General features: G+C 43.0%; 2 protein-coding genes across 4 annotated transcripts in view; one reads left to right on the top strand and one right to left on the bottom strand.

Annotated features, from left to right (window-relative positions):
• klhdc8b (kelch domain containing 8B) overlaps positions 1-11886 on the bottom strand; it is a 176974-nt gene extending 165088 nt beyond the window's left edge. For 2 of the 3 annotated variants that reach the window (XM_067446451.1, XM_067446454.1), the window contains exon 1: positions 11670-11883. The gene's annotated coding sequence lies outside the window, so the exon portion shown is untranslated. Of the gene's footprint in view, positions 1-11669 lie in introns of all 3 variants that reach the window. The other variant, XM_067446455.1, reaches the window with a different exon arrangement.
• Positions 11887-16056: 4170 nt separating this feature from the next.
• On the top strand, positions 16057-20361 carry LOC137079503 (myeloid zinc finger 1-like). The gene is made up of 2 exons (XM_067447456.1): positions 16057-17007; positions 20320-20361. The coding sequence occupies exons 1-2, from the start codon at positions 16057-16059 to the stop codon at positions 20320-20322; spliced, it is 954 nt and encodes a 317-aa protein (XP_067303557.1). The 3' UTR covers positions 20323-20361.

The following is a 20361-nucleotide window of genomic DNA, read 5'->3' as shown; positions in this document are numbered from 1 at the left end:
GAGTAATACAGCAGTTCTTATTCATGCATTAGTCACTTCACGTATAGCCTTTTCAATGCTCTTCTCACAGGTGTTCTCTTGAAATTGCTAAGCTTCAGTTGGTTCAAGTTTTCAAAAATTTCAAAAATTCTGCAGTACATGTTCTTAGATCACCTTCTATTGAGCACATTTCACCAGTTCTTCAGCAATTGCACTGGCTTCCGGTAAAATATCGAGTTGAATTTGAATACTTGCTTACAACGCACTTCATAATCTTGCATCCCAATACCTTACTCAACTGCTCCATGTTTACACTCCATCACGTGCTCTCAGAGCTTCATCTTCAATTTCTCTTCTGGTAGCTCAGATTCGACTAACTACCATGGGTGCCAGATCATTTAATTATGCTACCCCCCGCTTATGGAACTCCCTTCCTCTTAATGTTCATATCAGTGATTGTTTATTGACTTTTAAAATGCGTCTTAAGACATATCTTTTTATACAGGCTTTTTAATAATCTGTTTTATTGAGTCTTGACTACCCTTTTTCTGTATATGCGGAGTGTTCGTTGTGTGTTTTGTGTAGTGAACTGTATTTTTATTGTGAGGTGACCTAAAATGCATTATTATTATTATTTATAAGCAGACCTGTCAGGTTCAGTGACTAAATAAAATAAAGATAACACTTTGCAATAAGATTCCATGAGATTAGTTACCATGAACTAACAATGAAAAACACAGATTGCATATATCATTATTTGTCAATATTGTTGACAAAAATGTACTTCCATCAGAGAACATAACTTTGGACCACTCAGCAGTCCTTTTTGTCTTTAGCCCAAGGGAGATGCTTCTGACGCTGTCTGTTGTTCAAGAGTTGCTTGACACAAGCAATGAATCAGCTGAAACCCATGTCTTGCATATGTCTGTGTGTAGTGGTTCTTGAAGCACTGACTCCTGCTGCAGTCCACTCTTTGTGAATCTCCCCCACATTTTGTATGGGTTTTGTTTCACAATCCTCTCCAGGGTGCGGTTATCCCTATTGCTTGTACACTTTTTTTCTACCACATATTTCCTTCACTTTCCCTCTCTATTAATATGCTTGGACACAAAACTATGTGAACAGCCAGCCTATTTTGCAATGACCTTTTGTGTCTTGCCCTCAAGTCAGCAGTCTTCCCCATGATTGTGTAGCCTAGAGAACTAGACTGAGAGATCATTTAAAGGCCTTTGCAGGTGTTTTGAGTTAATTAGCTGATTAGAGTGTGGCACCAGGTGTCTTCAATATTGAACCTTTTCACAATTAAAATAAATAAATATTTAAAAAATATCAGTTTGTGTGTAATGAATGAATATAATATACAATTTTCACTTTTTGAATGGAATTAGTGAAATCAATAAACTTTTTGATGATATTCTAATTATATGACCAGCACCTGTACGCTGGATTTAGTGTGTTTTAGCATTACCTGCAGATTTCACTTTCTGTATAGTCTAATCTTTTGATTATGACTATGGGTGAATCTCCCATTCACAATAGAACATGACGTGAATTTATCTGTAATCAAAATATAAATAAACTATCTGGTTTTTAAAGTGCCATGCAGCACATTTTTACAGTCTATAGGTGCGTTTACATGGAGCACTGTAATTGGTTTAAAAGTCCAATCCGAATGAATATGCTCCATTGTGATGATCCTTATATTTTGTGGGATTTTCCCTGGGCTGAGGCTCCGCCCTCTCATGTGGCTCAAGCACACCTGTTGCTGATTTCCGATTGGGCCTTATAAAAGGAGCTTGAGTAAAAGGCCAAGCAGAGCTGCAGGCTGGATTTGTTTGTTTGGTTGAACTTGTTTCTTTGGTACATCCAACAATACTACAGCACATTGCCCTTCCATGCATTCATTTCACTTAACACACTGACTCCTGACTGTTACACTTTATAAAGTTTTTTCTGTATAGTTTTATTTTGTTAATACATTTACTTTATTTCGGTACTTTATTTCGGCTTTCTTTTGTATCCCAATCTTTGTTGCGTTCCTTTTGAGCTATGGGGTGTAACAAATGGAGGCTAGTCCTCGTCGTAGCAAAGTTTTGTGCCTTTGAGAGTGATTGGAAATATTTGATAAATGTGTCCGTTTTGTCGTGTTTTGGAAAAAGAAGAGAATTTGTATGCAATTTGCGTGACGTTTTTGAGGGAAATCCAATTTGACGTCACATTACATATGCGTTTGGTGCCGTGTTTGGCTGCCGTTTAAATTCTTCAACTGGTAAGTTACCTTTTTTGTCTTGAGGTTTTTCCCTGATAGGTTTGGCAACTTATGAAGATTAGGTTTTAGGTAGGTAGATAGAATTTTTTTTTGGAAGAGTTAGATAGTGGGTAAATTGTCAAGTATTTGATTGCACATTTGGTTACAGCCAGTCTTCGATTTATTTGCTTATGGTTTGATATTGAGGAGTTTTTTGACTCGCCTTCGCACGTTCTATTACATAAATGTACAAAAGACCAATTGTCTAATAATAAAAAAATCGCTGAAGGTTATGAAATAAACTTTTGTGATAAGAGATTAAAAGAAAGTAATATTAAAACTGAGTTGAAAAGTAAACTGATTGAAAGGAGAATTTCGACGGCTGAGATGGATGAAAATGTACAGAGTTATTACTTTTACAAATGGAACATGAACAACTCAATCGGAATAAAAATGCCCAAACCGAATGCAATTGTAATTGTATTGAGGTGGAATAAACTTTTTCATTAACCGATCAAACAAAAAATTTCACCATGTTAACGACCTGACCCGATTACTTTTGAGTGTGCGTCCTTATATGACATGATACACAGCCGTGCGCGCCTTCAACACTGAAGAGTGTGCATCGCACTCACACCAGACTATAATGTTGACAAGAGAGGAAAGGTCATTTTTCTGAGGGGTAAACTCGTAAACTCATAAAGTTATGAAGATAATGTTGGAATAATGACACAGACATAGCCTGGCTACATCCTCTCATCTTGACAGCGTTTGTCCCAGGCCCTTTTTACTTCAACTGCGCCTGACAAAAGAATTTATTTTTTAGAATTTATTTTTTTAAGACATCAATTGGTTAGACCAACAACCAATAAGAGCAACGAAGTGACGCATTGTCAAATGTCAACAGAGCTCAACTGCACTATGTTGCCAAGTCCGCATTTTTTCCTCAGGTTGTTTTCTATGACCGTGGGTTGAAGCGACTTTTATGTGATATAGACCCATGAGTGCGAATTTTAGCAGGCGACCTTGCCAAAATAACACACATTTTACCCCCCAAACACCATTTTTTCCCCGGAGAACCCCCCTGAGAAGCTATTGTTTAGGGCTAGTAGTTGGCAGGTTTTGTTGTAAAAACTTTACAACCCTGTCTGCACGCGCGCTGAAATTAGGCTGGAATAAACGATCTTTGCCGGTGTTGTAAAAAAATAAAATCATGATACAGAGTACTTACCCAATATGATCATCTCTGAGAGAAATTGTGATGGTGAATACATATACAAACAAGCTCTCGGTTTAGGATTCAAACAAATATAATCCATGCTCCTTTGATGACGTGCATGATTACGTTACTGTTCATCATCGGTCCGTCATCCTCTAAAGCCCGCCCTGATGATTTCATTGGTCCGAACAGTTTCTGTTTGGGGATAATTACTCCTCTATGGAGCGAGGCCAGGCCGTACTGCCCGACATAAACATTTTGTGGGCGGAGCTAAGGTCGGTTGGCATCCAGGCAATAACAAACCAGGAAGTGCATGACAAAACATGACTGTGAACATGATAACTCAAAAACATGAACATGAAACATGAACCAACCCCAAAACACCCTGTGACAGTTAGCAGGTATTGTGCTTTTTTTTTAGCTAAGATTGAAGGCTTGCCTTCAAGTGGCTTTGTTGAAAATTCTTTACTTCTCTATTTGATGTTTTGCAATTTACACACTCGCATGCCAAACTCTCTTATAGTTACAGAAACATACATTTTCAAAAGTCAACATAATTTACGTTGTAGAACAAAACATCGAAGTAACGTCAAGTTATGTTTGCCACTTTATTTTGCTCCTTAATTGAAAAACCCCATAGGAAAATCTTGAGGGAACCAGTGGTGAATTAGTCTTGCAGGGTTTTAACCTCATCTCTGCACCACTCTATTGTTGCAAGTGGGATGGAAAGTTATTTTTGTTAAAGATTATGTGGGAACATGAATGAAAAATGATGTGCATGGATAAATCATTTATATTAAGTACTGGAATTCCATAGAAAACACAAACTTTCCATTTTGATTTTGTGGTGACTTTAAATGTTTCTCAGGCTCATTTATTCATGATGAAGCACAACTGCTGTACGAGCTGTACTGCACATCTCAGCTGTGCAGTTCACTATTCACTAACAAATATGAAGTTACCAACAACAAACTATTGGTGTACGTGACTTGAAAAACATTGTTGTGTTATATACTAATCTTGTTCAAGCTAATTTAACAATGCTACTTTAGAGTATAAAGATGGACTGCATTTATATAAATGGACTGCATTTATATAGCGCTTTTATCCAAAGCGCTTTACATTTTTGCCTCACATTCACCCATTCATACACCGACGGCGATGTCAGCCATGTAAGGCGCCATCCAGCTCGTCGGGAGCAGCTGGGGTTAGGTGTCTTGCTCATGGACACTTCGACACTTGGTCAGGTGGAACCGGGGATTGAACCACCAACCTTTCGGTTTGTAGACAACCTACATGAACCACTGAGCCACTGCCGCCCCAAGATACTGCAGCTCCTTTCTTCTTACTGCATGCATATGAAAGTCACTGTTTCCAACCTTTTGCCAAACAGTCTGTGTGTGTATAGGTGTGTTGGTGTGCAAGTGGGTGGTGTGAAACTCAAAGCATATTAATGTGAGCATGTTCTCTGGATAGCTATTAACACGTCTATAATTAATGTTGTAAACTCAGAAAGATATAGGTGCTGTGAAGGGGAACCAGGGGCCACTGGCTGAGTGAGTGTATACTGAGAGGGCATCCATCTCTTGTGACCGTGTCATTTCTCTGTTGGAAGAGCACTCCACAGGAAGTCGGGCACTTTCTTACATTTAGGAATTCGAATCACTGCCGGCCATTATTAGCAATCACACAGTTCCCTCTGGGTTATGTATTTGGGGAGATCTGAGACTGACCTTTGGAATATAAGCAAATAGAGGGAAAGACCAAGGAGGATATAATAGGAAATCCATGCACAATCATTTTCTCTTTTTACATTTGCACTTTGATTCAAACGAGAGGTTTTTGACTTAATACAACACTATAATGTCACCTCGGACACCTGTTTGACAGCACAGTGAGGGGCTGAAATAATGCAGACTGACTTCACCCAATCTGCTCAATGAAAATCAAATGACTGGATTAGGCAGTTAATTGCCCAGCGCTCGGACATGGATTGGCATCCATGTAACAATTACACTGTGAACTGATGGTGCTTTGAGGATTGATGACGCTTTGCTAATTTACATCAGTCATGTTTGCCCTCATTCTTTTCGAATGTTGCACAGGCTGCAGTTTCTAGATATGACTTTCTGCTTTCTGTGAATCAGCCCTCGAGAATCTCTCTTCATGGTGCTTGGGTTAAAAGGTTTACCAGTTCTCTGTTTCTGGGGACTTTTGTGTTATTTAGCAGAATTGGTGTCAGGTCACATTGAATATGGGGGTGAAGAGGCAAAAACTACAGAGAGCCATAAAAGACGGCATTTATTGGGAGCTCACACAAGTCATTACACTGCTCATTAATTACCAGATGACAAAGCAGCCACTTGCATATCAGCCTGTGGTGCAAATGGGAAAAAGTGCACGTAAATTTTTCTAATGATTATGCAAATGATCGGCAAGCAGACGAAGGTTATCATGTCTGCACGCAAGGCAGTAATTACCGTCTCCAGGGATAAGCACGAGACGAAATCATTAAGCAGAAGAGGTTTGTGTGATGCAGCAATGCATTTAAAACATCACCTTAACAATCAAACAGAACTAAGTAGTCCAACTAAAAAGATTTTATTTTAGAAATTAATAGAAAGGTATACTGGAAAAAACACTGTATCTTTGCATATTGATATTTAATTACATACTAAATCCTCCCCTTAATACTTTAACAATTTAAAATATTAAGTTTGGGACAGGAAGTTTTGACCCATACGGAAATGTAATATATGTACATATATGTCCCTATATCCGAGTAGTGATGTCATATATGTTTCATATAAGGCAATACATTATTAGCGCATATATACATTCTCACGATATATGAAGATATAGGTTTATACCATGTATGAAATACCCATAGAATAATTATTATATATACATATATTAAAATTATTTATATGAGGATTTTTTATATGGTACTGTATGTTAATGCATATGTAAAAAATATATGTCGAATTTATATATGTAAGTTTATTTAAACATAATATATGCAAACATTCAGTATGCTTGTATAGGATTTTATATGGATTTATATAGTGGTGTTTGAATCCTGGCATTTCATAATTTGGTTTTGGTTCAGGCTTCGGACATTGAAAGCTCCATGTGTGTTTGAACATTCGCTTGGTCTCGTGTGAGCATCTAGGTTTGCTTGGGCAGTATACACTCTTTTGTCCATGTGTTTAGGGTTGTTTGTTTAACACGCGGCTTGTGCTCATCATTAGCTATGGCGTGTACTTTGATGTTTTGTTCTGTGTAGCATGTATCGGTTACTCTGGTTACATGGGTGACATTTTTCATCCTGTCCTCTAGAGGGCAACAAATGGAGGAAGTGGTTTTAAGGTTACGAGTAGCACAGAGGAGAGGCATGGCAGTGGAGCATGGGTGAAAATGCCTGGAATCACATTGTGTTTGAGAGTTAAGTGAATTGTACATTCTGCTTCACAATCTTGTTCAAATGCACATTTTTATGTACCCATAAAAATGTTAATTCATAGTGTTTGGAAGTTTGCAGAGAAGCTCGCAGAGGACTCTGTTATGGGGCTTGAGTGCACTGATACCTACTTCTTACCTGTGTTGGATTGTGCCAGTGCCTAATCTAGGATTTAGGATTGTATATCTTCATTGCCTGCTAGGACTGGGACTTCTACAACACTCATATAAGAGACTTGCATTGCAGACTGTATATCCTTTTCCCTCTACGGGATTTTAAATTGTTTGGTACTGTTTTTTGTTTGTGTATCACTAATATTTTGGGTTTGGAATTGATTTACTGTTTATTTGTTTACTTATAGCGTTGAGCTTTGATATTCACAATGCTGTCTTGGATTTCCATCCATGTGCTAATTGTTACTATGTTATCTCATTCAGTGGTTAAATAGATACAATTTATTTTCACTCCCTCAGAATCTTACAGTTAATTTGAACACAAACTATTGGCAGAAGTGAATTCCCGTTTTTTGTAAAGCTTTCTTATTGTATAAAAAACTAAGGCGAGCCAGTTACAAGCATGAAGGGGTTTATTTGTTTCGATTGTTTATTTTTGAAGTCTAATAAAAAGCCCATTAACCTCTGCACCCTTGAGTCCTTCATCTCTTGCCTCACCTGACAATAAGTAACATTATAAATATTTTATATTTTAAATGTCATTTGTTTTATACATAGGATACATTTTAAGACTCTACGACATTTGACAGTGATAATGATTTGTCACATATATAATTTAAACATATATAATATGTGGACTAAAGATATATGTCAATATATGGAATTTCTGATGCTGTGCATATATGTGCATTTATGTTTTTACTCTATATGAGCATATTAGGATATTTCATATATGAGACCTATATGTCAAAATATGTATTATACATACATTTACATATATAATATATGGGATACATTTATATGTCAATATATGGAATTGTTCCAATTTCTAATATGTTTCATATACGTTTTTACTTTATATATCACATATATCGCATATATTGATATTTCATATATAGACATATATTACATTTCCGTATGGGGACTGTTCCTCTAGTCCTGGGGTATCCCAACTCTGTCCTGAAGGGCCACTGTCCTGCTGAGTTTATAGCTTCAACTTGCCTCAACACATCTGCCTGGAAGTTTCTAGCAGTTTTATATTATTAAGAGATGAGCGTAATGCTGTGCGACAGTCAATTAGTGTTTTTGGATACCATAGAAAGGATTGTGAAGTGCCCTAAACTGAATCCTACCTGTCGCGCAATTGACAGCGACTTATATTATAAAACAGAGCAAACATTAGCAAGTGGGCTGTCGATTCATTAAATGATAAGCGGTTTCCTCACAAAGTGGTTTATTCAGCGTAGTGAAGCCTCGCATCCAAAATGGCCATGTCTCCGTCCCTCGTATCACAGCATTAACAGACATTACACTTAAGGCTGCCTTCAAGTGGCTTTGGCTGCGTCTCATTCAGTTCCCTAGCTCCCAAGCTTGGGAATCAGTATATGGTGTACATGAATTCAGGCACTGGTAAGGACAGTAAAGGACGGTGCTGGCTCACTACACATTGGAACACTGATGACTATTTCCAGCGACGTGACAACGTCCTCATTGTACAACATCATAAAAAAATATATATATATATATATAAAAAAAAACATGTTTACAGTCTGGTATAAATTGTGGTTGTGTCTATACGGCTAACTTTACCCTTCATGACAACTGTGAGGGGGGTGAATTTTTTTATAACTCATTCGTTTACATTATATACAGCCTTAAAGTTCTGCATAAGGGTGTGGCGACTTTGAGTGACAGGTGGATAGCCATATATCCACTGTCTTTTAGTCATTGCGTCACCTCAGCTCCGCCTACATCCCGCCTCTTTGCCCCTTTTCTGTTATCCGGGCGTGACGTGCGATGATGCGTTGTGATGGCAATGGCCAGCTCGTCGTTACTTTATGTTTTAAAAATGCACTACAGAATGCTATGGGTAACGTCACGGACACTAAGTCCATATTTTTTTTTACAGTCTATGGCTGGCTCACATGATTTAAGTTATCTTCCTTTAAGGGAGCATCGATGCACCCTGGGTTTTAAAACACACCTTTGAGTGCTTCTCAGTCAGCTCCCTAGTTCAGTAGTCAGGACACTGATCAGGGGGTCGGCCATTTTAAGGGCTGACTCAATCGCAGAATCCTTACAGTGCACCGAAATGTTTGCTCCCTAAAAAGTCCCACAATGCACCGCAAAAACCATGGTGCATCGATGGTCACTATACTCCCTTAACGGAAGTTCTTAAGTGCAAAACTCAAATCATCATGTGAGCCAACTCACTACACATAATGACCGATAATGACAAAGTGATATGTTTTTAAAAACAGAAACCATTATTTTATTATATTTTAGCATAAACATACATCGTTAGACAGGTAATGAACATAGTCTAACTCACATTTATAATTTACTTACAGCAGAAAAGTTGCATGTATATGTAACAAGCAAAGTATTTATCATAATGCACTTTAAATTACATTATAAGTAATGTCAGTAAGATATCAGTTCTGCTGTTGTTCATAAATACCAGTAATGACGTTGTACAATGAGGAAAAAAAGAGTCTTTAGTGTCCCAATGTGTAGTGAGCCAGCAGCACCCTTTACTGTCCTTACCAGTGCCCGAACTCGATATACTGATTCACGAGCTCGGGAGCTAGGGAACTGAAAGAGACATACCCTTTGTTTCTAGTATGCCTGTAAAAGCTTGATTAGCTGCTTCAGGTGTATTTAATAGGGTTGGAGCTAAACTCTGCAGGACAATGGCCCTCAGAAGCAGAATTGGGACACCCGTTAGTCAGTAGTTGACCCCGACTGAGGCGACATAGGCTGTGTTCGAAATAGCAATTATTTTGAATTATTTGGAGAAGTACCATGTGGCCGCTAAAAAAAGTTTTACCATTCACAAATCCTCTCCTGTGGCCTCATGGGACGCACACTTCAGAATCTGGGACTTTTTTGCCTACTCTTTTATGAGTACAGTGAAATCAGACATACTACTTTTATAATTTACAGTTTTTACCAACTATATATATATATATCAGGGAAGTACGCGACTTTGGATGCAGCCTTATACTTGTTTAAAGAGGTAGTTTACAAGGTGGGTACGAGGTACAGCCCCCACAAACCGCTCCATTCACATCTCACTAAAATTTGTATTTACATTTTTTTTGCATGTTGCTTTGTGAACAATTCATCAGTGCATATTATTCCAAAAGATAAAAATTTTTTTCTCATAATCGTTAAACAAAATGTAAAAACATGCTTCTCTTGGTTCGCCATTCATTGTATTAAACAATAGCCAAATAGCTATTTATTAGCCACTGTTTCTGCATCCATTCTGATAAGAAAAACACATCGCCCAATCAAAGTCAAATAAATGAAAACAAGAACCACCCTATTTTTGTTTTAGTTTTACTCCGAAATACATTACAAAAATAAAGTGGGTTGTCAATTCGCATCGACTTTAAAGCAAATTTCGAGACTCTAAACTTTCATTAAATCTATGACTTGATATAACTGATACTATTGTTGGCTCCTGTTACATTTTTTCTCATTGATAAGTCACTTAAAGGAATAGTTCATCAACCCCCCCCCCCCCCCCCCCCAAAAAAGATTCTTAATTTACTCACACGCATATTATTCCAAACCTGTCTTTCTTCTGAGAAATGCAAAAGAAGATATTTTTAAGAACGATGGTAACCAGACAATTTTGGATACCATTACTTTCAGTGTATTGACAAAAATATCTTATTTTATGTTCTACAGAGTAAATAGGGTTGGAATGAAAATATATGGGTAAGTAAATAACAGATCTCTATACTTGGCTTAATAAACAAATAGCTAATATTAATCTAAAAATGTTTTACAAAAAATGTAAAAAAAAAAAAAACAACAACTTTGAGGTGAAGGCTGTGAAAATTGTGAAGACAGGTTACACAAACTACGAACATAAAAAGATAAAGACCACAACTGAGGATTTCATTGCTGTGAGCTTGTAAAATAGTTTTGTTGAAACATTAATCCCAAATTTAAAATGCTGTTTTAGATGAAAGAGAACAGCCATTCAACAGGTGATTAAATTAAGCAAGATTATTGCTGTACCGTAGCCTACTGTGACAATAAAAGCTCTTGTTATTGGATTTGTTTAATCAAGCGAATAATAAAGTTAGATGGCTCTCGCTAAACAACAATTTTCTTAAATAATTGAGAGAGGTGTGAAGCGGTTCAGCTTCATAACAGTTGGGGGTTGTGCAGTGCTGACCTAATGCGGAACAGCATCTCCAAAACAGACACACACTGCACAGACCGCCTTACCCAGTCGTCAACTCAAACATATGCATTTATATAAAATAGTACATAAATGATACATCAACCAAGCAAGATTAAATCATAAAGATATTCATTGCAACCACAATTTTAAAAACATCAGCGTTAAACACGACTAAGGTTTTTATTTGATACGTTTTTCATACGACGGTAAAATATTTTGTAGAAAGTATAATGTAATTTAATCTTGTCTTAATGTCGAAGCAGATTATTATGCTATAGGTAGATGTTCAAAAACATGCACCAACAGCACCATGTGCCTCGACTAGGCTAATGTGCAAAATAACACGACAAAACTTTCGAAAATAACCTACTCGTTCTTATTATTACCTTCTTTTTCTGTCCTGCTGAAGCGAATCTCCACAAGTCCGTGAATAAGAGTGAGCTTCTTCAAAGTTCAATCAGATTTTCATCTCCGCGCGCATCACATACCGGAGACAGTAGCGTTATGCCAGCGGTTAGTTTGTGTTTCGGACAGATGCTTCTCGCACGAGTATCTCCATTGGCTCAGCATCACTTCCCTCCCCTGAATGCTCGCGCGCGCTCTCTGCATATCCTAGTTACTTTGACAGAGAACTACAAAGTGAACACTTGGGATGAAAACAAACAAGTATTTACTTTACAGCCTTTTAATGTAACTTCAAAGTATTCAGTTGGTAGACTGCTCAAGACAAGAAATAGGCTCGCTTATACTGTGTTAATATTTGCAATGGTAGAACTTGCTTATTACTAAAACTATCATCATTGATAAACTAGTCATAATTCATTCATACTTTAGGTCTCAAATTTATGAAATGTAACGATTGCCTTCATCGTTGCAATGTCAGATAAAATCTTTGTTCTCGTCATACAGAAGAAAAGAAAGAAACACGTGATGTACACTTTCGAAATGAAGAATTAGTGATCCTGTAGCGATCCTCCGTCGAACCCTCCTGTGCCTCGAATGCTCCTACTACTATAACAAATGACATGGGTTATGGGGGTGCTGTGAATGACAGCATACTAATGAATTGCATCGGTGCAAACTGTCATTTTGTAACACTACTGCCCCCTTTTGGTACTTAGTGAAATTGTCGCGTATCAGCAACACTGTGACTAGTTGTCACACATTTTATTCCAGTGAGTATTTCTTAAGATAGATTCATTTTTGAAATTAAGTTTCCTAGCCACATACGGTAAAGTCATGACCGCAAAAAGGCCCTTATTTTAAAAAAGCCCACCATTATGGCCCAGCAAGGAAAAAAGTGTAGCCACTAACGTGTGTGTGTGTGTGTGTGTGTGTGTGTGTGTGTGTGTGTGTGTGTGTGTGTGTGTGTGTGTGTGTGTGTGTGTGTGTGTGTGTGTGTATCATATTAGGCAGCAAGTGAACCTTTTGTCCTCAAAGTTGATGTGTTAGAAGCAGGAAAAATGGGCAAGCTGCTGCTACTGACTACTGCGTCAGAGCATCTCCAAAACTGCAGCTTTTGTGGGGTGTTCCCGGTCTGCAGTGGTCAGTATCTATCAAAAGTGGTTCAAGGAAGGAACAGTGGTGAACCGGTGACAGGGTCATGGGTGGCCAAGGTTCATTGGTGCATGTGGGGAGCGAAGGCTGGCCTGTTTGGTGCGATCAAACAGACAATCTACTGTAGCTCAAATTGCTCAATAAGTTAATGCTGGTTCTCATAGAAAGGTGTCAGAATACACAGTGCATCACAGTTTGTTGTGTATGGGGCTGCATACCTGCTGACCAGTCAGGGTGCCGAAAGGGGTAACAGTGGGCACGTGAACATCAGAACTGGACCACGGAAAATGGAAGATGGCCTGGTCTGATGAATCATCTTTTCTTTTACATCATGTGGATGGCCAGGTGCAGCGTTGCTCAATACAACCTCAAAAGAACAATAACAAATAACATATTATATTGGGCCATTAACACCATCTATTTGAAAAAACAAATAAAGCCAAAATGGAAAAGCCATATGTGACGAACTAAGCACCCTATGATTCAATTGCTTGTTGAACCACTTTTAGCAGCAATATGTTAAAGGAATTGTTTTCTGTATGTCAGTATTAGTCCCTCACAATCTGGATGAATTTTGGCTCGCTCTTCTTTACAACGTTGCTTTGGTTCATTAAGGTTTGTGAGCATTTTTTTTTACACAGCTCTCTTAAAGTCCTGCTGCAACATTTCAGTCAGGTCCAGGTCTGGACTTTGACTGGGCCAGTGCAACACCTTCTTTTATTGTTCAGCCATTCTGTTTTATATTTTATATTTGATGGTGCGGGGATCATTGCCCTGTTGCATGACCCAATTTTAGCCAAGCTTTAGCTGACAGACAGACGTTGTGCTTTGTGACATGGTGCATTACCCTGCTGTAAGTAGCCATCAGAGGGGTACATGGTGGTCATAAATGGATGGACATGGTCAGAAACAATGCTCAGGTAGGCCGTGGCATTTAAACAATGCCCAATTGGCACTAAGGGGCCTAACGAGTGCCAAGAAAACATCCCCCACACCATTACACCACCACAACCAGCCTGCACAGTGGTAACAAGGCATGATGGATCCATGTTCTCATTTTGTTTACGCCAAATTTTGACTCTACCATCTGAATGTCTCCACAGAAATCGAGACTCATCAGACCAGGCAACATTTTTCCAGTCTTCACCAATTTTGGTGAGCTTGTGCAAATTGTAGCCTCTTTTTCCTATTTGTAGTGGAGATGAGTGGTACCCGGTCTTCTGCTGTTATAGCCCATCCGCCTCAAGGTTGTGCGTGTTGTGGCTTCACAAATGCTTTGCTCCATACCTCAGTTGTAACAAGTGGTTATTTCAGTCAAAGTTGCTCTTCTATCAGCTTGAATCAGTTGGCCCATTCTCCTCTGACCTCTAGCATCTACAAGGCATTTTCGCCCACAGGACTGCCGCATACTGGACATTTTTTCCTTTTCACACCATTCTTTGGAAACCCTAGAAATGGTTGTGCATGAAAATCCCAGTAACTGAGCAGATTGTGAAATACTCAGACCAGCCCGTCTGGCACCAACAACCATGCCACGCTCAAAATTGCTTAAATCACCTTTCTTTCCCATTCTGACATTCAGTTTGGAGTTCAGGAGATTGTCTTGACCAGGACCACACCCCTAAATGCATTGAAACAACTGCCATGTGATTGGTTGATTAAATAATTGAATTAATGAGAACAGGTGTTCCTAATAATCCTTTCTGTGAGTGTATATAACAGTTTATTCCGAATTTCTTACAAATAATCAGCTGTAACCACAAGTGAAGCATGACACAATTAAGGGCAAAGCAGATAAATCAGTCATGGGTCTTTATCCTTGGAAATTGAGCAATAATGTAACATCCACATTATTTTTGAGTCATTAGGCAAGAAAACAATACTCCTAGCTGTGCTGTGGCCCAAGAGCAAGTTGTACAACACTTTAAATGTGGGCTAATTATTCACCAGCAGCACCTCATTTAGTCTGTAATGACAAATCTCTGAATACCACAAAGACAATTAATGAGTAAATACACATATTGGGGTAAGGTGTTAAAATGGAAGTATGCAAATGGAAGTGTGCAACCGAGGCTAGGCTAGAAAATTGGCTGCTGTATTTGATCCATATACATGAGATAAAAGACATTTCAGATGAATAGAGTGAATAGTGTTGCCCTGTTAATTGTTTGCAAGCAATAACAAGTCTTATTGTTACAAAATATTGAATGCAATGAATAGGCCTCCAGACAGTCAGAAGAACAGAAGCACACTAACAAAGACACAGACAACACACACTAAGACTATTCAGTGTAACTAATTATGTCTCTCCTCACTGCATCCATGGTGAACTCATTCAATTGATCTCATTTTCACATTCTCCTGAGAAGAAATTACTGCCCGTTGTCTCCAATCGATCACCTCTGTAGAGTCTCTGTGTGAGTTCACTGCTGAAGACAGGAGGCCAGCAGGAGGATATGAATGCTTGAGTCAAACTCCTCCACCACTACACTGACAGGCCAACACAAATATCTCAAAAATAAAGAATCAAACTGAGGCTGGAAAAAAAGGCCTTTTGTTACACTAAATGGGGCATGATATCAGAATGAAAGAACAATACCCTCTAAAAAAAGATATCACTATTTAATAACATTGTGGCAAGGGGGGCGTGGTTCAGCGAGGTCTGCAGCGGGAGAGAGGGCCGCGGGACGAGCGGTAAGTGAGTGGGTTGGACGCAGATTAATAACACCTGTCTCTTGTTCCAGTAATGAGCGCGGAGATGGGATAAAACACCAGCGGAACCAGAGACCAAGAAGAGAGAGAATCAGGACGGTTGATGCACAACACAAAGAGAGACTGAGTTACCGGAAGCCGGAAGTGCCGACCCGGAAGTGATCGCTATTGTCTGAGACTAAGAGAAGCCACACTGTTGAGTGTGTTTGACGTTTTGAGTTATAAAATAAAAGTGCATCAACCGTCTAGCCGACCCCCGTGTCCTCTTCCTTCCTCACATTCACGAACTTTGCTACACTGGTGCCGAAACCCGGGAGGAAGTAGGACAGCGCCGCCGCCATGACAACGCCCTCCGCCTCGCCATTTGCGGATGTCATCAACTCCCTCGCGGTCCTCCACCAAGAACACCATCAGGCATTGCTGGACCTTCGGACCGAGCAGGAGCGCCGCTTCGAGGCGATCGTCCAAGGCCAGCAAGAGGACCGCGAGCGGTTCCGGAGCTGGATGGACCGGGAGGTTCGCGCGGAGGCCGCCGGGCGGGCCAGCGCACCGGTTCACGTGCCCCTCCAGAAGATGGGGCCGGAAGACGACCCGGAGGCCTTCGTGGATCTGTTCCAGAAGTCCGCGGAGGCCTGCGGGTGGCCCCGGGCACAGTGGCCGGTGCGCCCCATCCCTCTACTATCAGGCGAAGCCCAGGCGGCCGCGCAACAACTACCGGTCGCGAACCTCCTGGACTACGACGACCTGAAGAGGGCCATACTTCAGCGGGTCGGCCGGACCCCAGAACAACATCGACAGCGTTTCCGCTCCCTGGAGTGGGGAGAGTCCGGTCGACCCTTCGCTTTGGCCCAACAGCTCCGGGACGAGTGCCGCAGATGGCTTCTGGCCGGCGGCAGCGACGTGGACCATGTTGTCGATCTGGTGGTGCTGGAGCAATTCATCACTCGGCTCCCCAGGAAGACCGCCGAGTGGGTCCAGTGCCACCGGCCCACGTCGCTGGAGACGGCCATCAACTTGGCGGAGGACCATCTGGTGGCGTGCCCGGGGGTCGGCGAACCCTCATTAACTTCTCCCTCTCTCTCTCCCCCCTCTCACTCTCTCTCTCGACCTGTCCCTCTCCCCAGGTCCCGCCCTCCAGGCCCTCCTCGCGTCCCCCCCAGAGGCCGGGGTGGGATGGGCCTTGGACCATCTGGGAGTTCGCGGGTCCCGCCCAGGGGGGCGGGGCCGCTGGGGGCTGGTAGCGACAATGGCTCTGGTTCCGCCCCCTTTCCGCGCTCATCCTCCAACCCACTCCCCGCCGCCGGGGCGGCGGGTAGGCCTGGGCTGGCCTGCTGGCGGTGCGGCGATCCGGATCATTTTGTGGACCGATGTCCAATGATGGACATCGGAACAATGATCCGGATCCCGAACGTCCAGCGGACCACCCCCGATCAGGCAGGAGAGTACCAAATTCCTGTGAGTATCAAGGGGGGTACATATCAGGCCTTGGTGGATTCAGGATGTAACCAAACCTCGATCCATCAAAGCCTGATGCAGCCTGGGGCATTGGATACAAGCCGCATGGTTAAGGTGCGGTGTGTGCACGGGGATGTGGTGGAATACCCGGTTGTCCCGGTCACGATACAGTTTCGGGGGAAAAAGCATAATGTAGAGGTGGCGGTTAGTCCACACCTCCGGCATCCGCTAATTCTGGGGACAAATTGGCCCGCCTTTTCGGCGTTATTGGGGTCGTTATGCGCGGATGCCGCTTGGGAGAAGAAGGCGGGGAGGGGGGCAGCGCGGGTGCAGATTGGGGAGACTGAGACGGGACCCTTGGGAACAGCTTCAGCGGAACCGAGCGGGATCGAGAGACTGATTCTCTCGGACCGCGATGACTTTCCGCTGGAGCAATCCCAAGATGAGACCCTCAAAAATGCCTTCCAACAGGTCCGATCGATTGACGGTCAGACTCTCCAACCTGCCCTGCCTGTCTCGTACCCATATTTTGCCATTATTAAGGATCGGTTGTATCGAGTGACCCAAGACACTCAGACAAAGGTAGATACAACCCAGCTGTTAGTACCAAAGAGCCGCCGGGAAATGCTTTTTCAGGCGGCTCATTCTAACCCAATGGCGGGCCACCTGGGACAGGCGGCCACGCTGAATCGTTTAATGACCCGATTTTTTTGGCCAGGCATTCATGACAACGTGCGCAGGTGGTGCGCGTCTTGTCCGGAATGTCAGTTGGTGAATCCACTGGCCGCCCCAAAAGCGCCATTGCGCCCCCTTCCATTAATGCAGGTCCCCTTCGAGAGAATTGCGATGGACCTCATCGGGCCATTAGAGCGATCCGCACGCGGACATCGGTTTGCGCTAGTTATCGTGGACTACGCAACACGATATCCGGAAGCAGTGGCTCTCCGCAACATCTCGGCGAAGAGTGTTGCGGACGCACTGTTTCGTTTAATCTCCCGGGTGGGGATTCCGAAGGAAATCCTCACCGATCAAGGCACGGCGTTTATGTCACGCACGTTAAGCGAATTGTACGGGTTATTGGGCATTAAATCCATTCGAACCAGCGTCTATCACCCACAAACAGACGGCTTGGTCGAACGATTTAATCGCACTCTTAAATCCATGATCCGTAAATTCGTACAGGAAGACGCCAAAAATTGGGATCGGTGGTTAGAACCCCTCTTATTTGCTGTGCGAGAGGTCCCGCAAGCCTCCACGGGGTTTTCCCCCTTCGAGCTTCTCTATGGGCGGCAGCCACGGGGGGTGCTGGACGTCCTACGAGAAACTTGGGAGGAGGGGCCTTCTTTGGCCAAAAACGAAATTCAGTACGTCATGGACTTGCGAACAAAACTCCACACCTTGGGGCGGCTATCTAGGGAGAATTTGTTGCAAGCCCAGGACCGCCAGAGCCGGTCATATAACAGGGGTACTAAACTACGCAAATTCACACCGGGAGAGAAAGTGCTCGTTCTACTCCCGACGTCGAGCTCAAAATTAATGTCAAAGTGGCAGGGGCCGTTTGAGGTCGCACGGCAGATAGGAGAGCTCGATTATGAAGTTATACGATCCGATAGGAACGGGGCACGTCAAATATACCACCTCAATCTGCTAAAGAAGTGGAATGAGGTGGAATCAGTGTTGTTGGCAACGGTGATCGGGGGAGAGGATGATCTCGGGCCAGAGGCGAGCATTAAAGCACAATCAGTCGCGCTGGCCCCGGGGGGAGATCACCTCTCACCGTTACAACTCACTGATTTATCGAAATTGCAAGCGGAGTTCGCTGACGTGTTCTCGCCCCTACCGGGACGTACTGACTTGATTCAGCACCATATCGAGACCGAGCCGGGCGTGGTAGTTCGCAGCCGGCCGTATCGCTTGCCTGAACACAAGAAAAAAGTAGTTCAGGAAGAATTAGGCGCAATGCTCGACATGGGAGTAATCGAGGAGTCCAACAGCGACTGGGCGAGCCCGATAGTTTTGGTCCCCAAAACAGACGGCTCGGTCAGGTTCTGTGTGGACTACCGCAAGGTGAACGCTGTGTCGAAGTTCGACGCGTATCCAATGCCGCGGGTTGACGAGTTGCTTGATCGGTTAGGCACGGCTCGATTTTATTCGACACTGGACTTAACAAAGGGCTATTGGCAGATCCCCTTGTCTCCATTGTCCAAAGAAAAAACAGCTTTCACCACGCCGTTTGGATTACACCAATTCGTCACGCTTCCTTTCGGCTTGTTCGGGGCGCCCGCGACCTTTCAGCGACTCATGGATAGGATTTTGCGCCCCCATGCTGCATATGCTGCTGCGTACCTGGATGACATAGTGATTTATAGTCACGACTGGCAGCGGCATATGCAGCATGTGAGGGCGGTCCTGAGGTCGCTGAGGGGAGCGGGGCTCACGGCCAATCCAAAGAAGTGTGCGATTGGGCGGGTGGAAGTAAGGTATCTGGGCTTCCACTTGGGTCATGGGCAGGTGCGTCCCCAAATTGACAAGACTGCCGCAATTGCGACCTGTCCGAGGCCCAAGACCAAAAAGGAGGTAAGACAGTTCTTGGGGCTGGCGGGATATTATAGACGGTTTATACCAAATTATTCGGACCTCACCAGCCCTTTGACTGATCTTACTAGAAAGGGGCTACCAGATACGGTCCAGTGGACGGAGCCGTGTCAACAGGCTTTTACCCAAGTGAAGGCTGCTCTATGTGGCGGGCCGCTTTTACACTCCCCTGACTTTTCTCTCCCTTTCTTGTTGCAGACTGACGCGTCGGACAGGGGGCTGGGCGCAGTCCTGGCCCAAGAGGTGGAGGGGGGAGAGCGGCCGGTGCTGTACATTAGCCGTAAGCTCTCCAAGAGGGAAGCTAAGTACAGCACCATAGAGAAGGAGTGTTTGGCCATCAGATGGGCCGTTCTCACCCTCCGCTATTACCTCCTGGGGCGGGAGTTCACTCTCTGTTCGGACCACGCTCCTCTCCAATGGCTCCACCGCATGAAGGATACCAACGCGCGGATCACCCGTTGGTATCTAGCTCTTCAGCCGTTTAAGTTCAAGGTGGTCCACAGGCCGGGTGCTCAGATGGCTGTGGCCGATTTCCTCTCCAGAAATGGGGGGGGGGGGGGCTGCAGGCCGGACGGCTCCCCGGCCTGAGTCGGGCGGTGGGGGTATGTGGCAAGGGGGGCGTGGTTCAGCGAGGTCTGCAGCGGGAGAGAGGGCCGCGGGACGAGCGGTAAGTGAGTGGGTTGGACGCAGATTAATAACACCTGTCTCTTGTTCCAGTAATGAGCGCGGAGATGGGATAAAACACCAGCGGAACCAGAG

Source organism: Pseudorasbora parva, chromosome 6, assembly GCF_024679245.1.
Source record: "Pseudorasbora parva isolate DD20220531a chromosome 6, ASM2467924v1, whole genome shotgun sequence".
Taxonomy (NCBI): domain Eukaryota; kingdom Metazoa; phylum Chordata; class Actinopteri; order Cypriniformes; family Gobionidae; genus Pseudorasbora; species Pseudorasbora parva.
The sequence above is the reverse complement of the archived record's forward strand: the minus strand, read 5'-3'. Positions and strand labels throughout refer to the sequence as shown.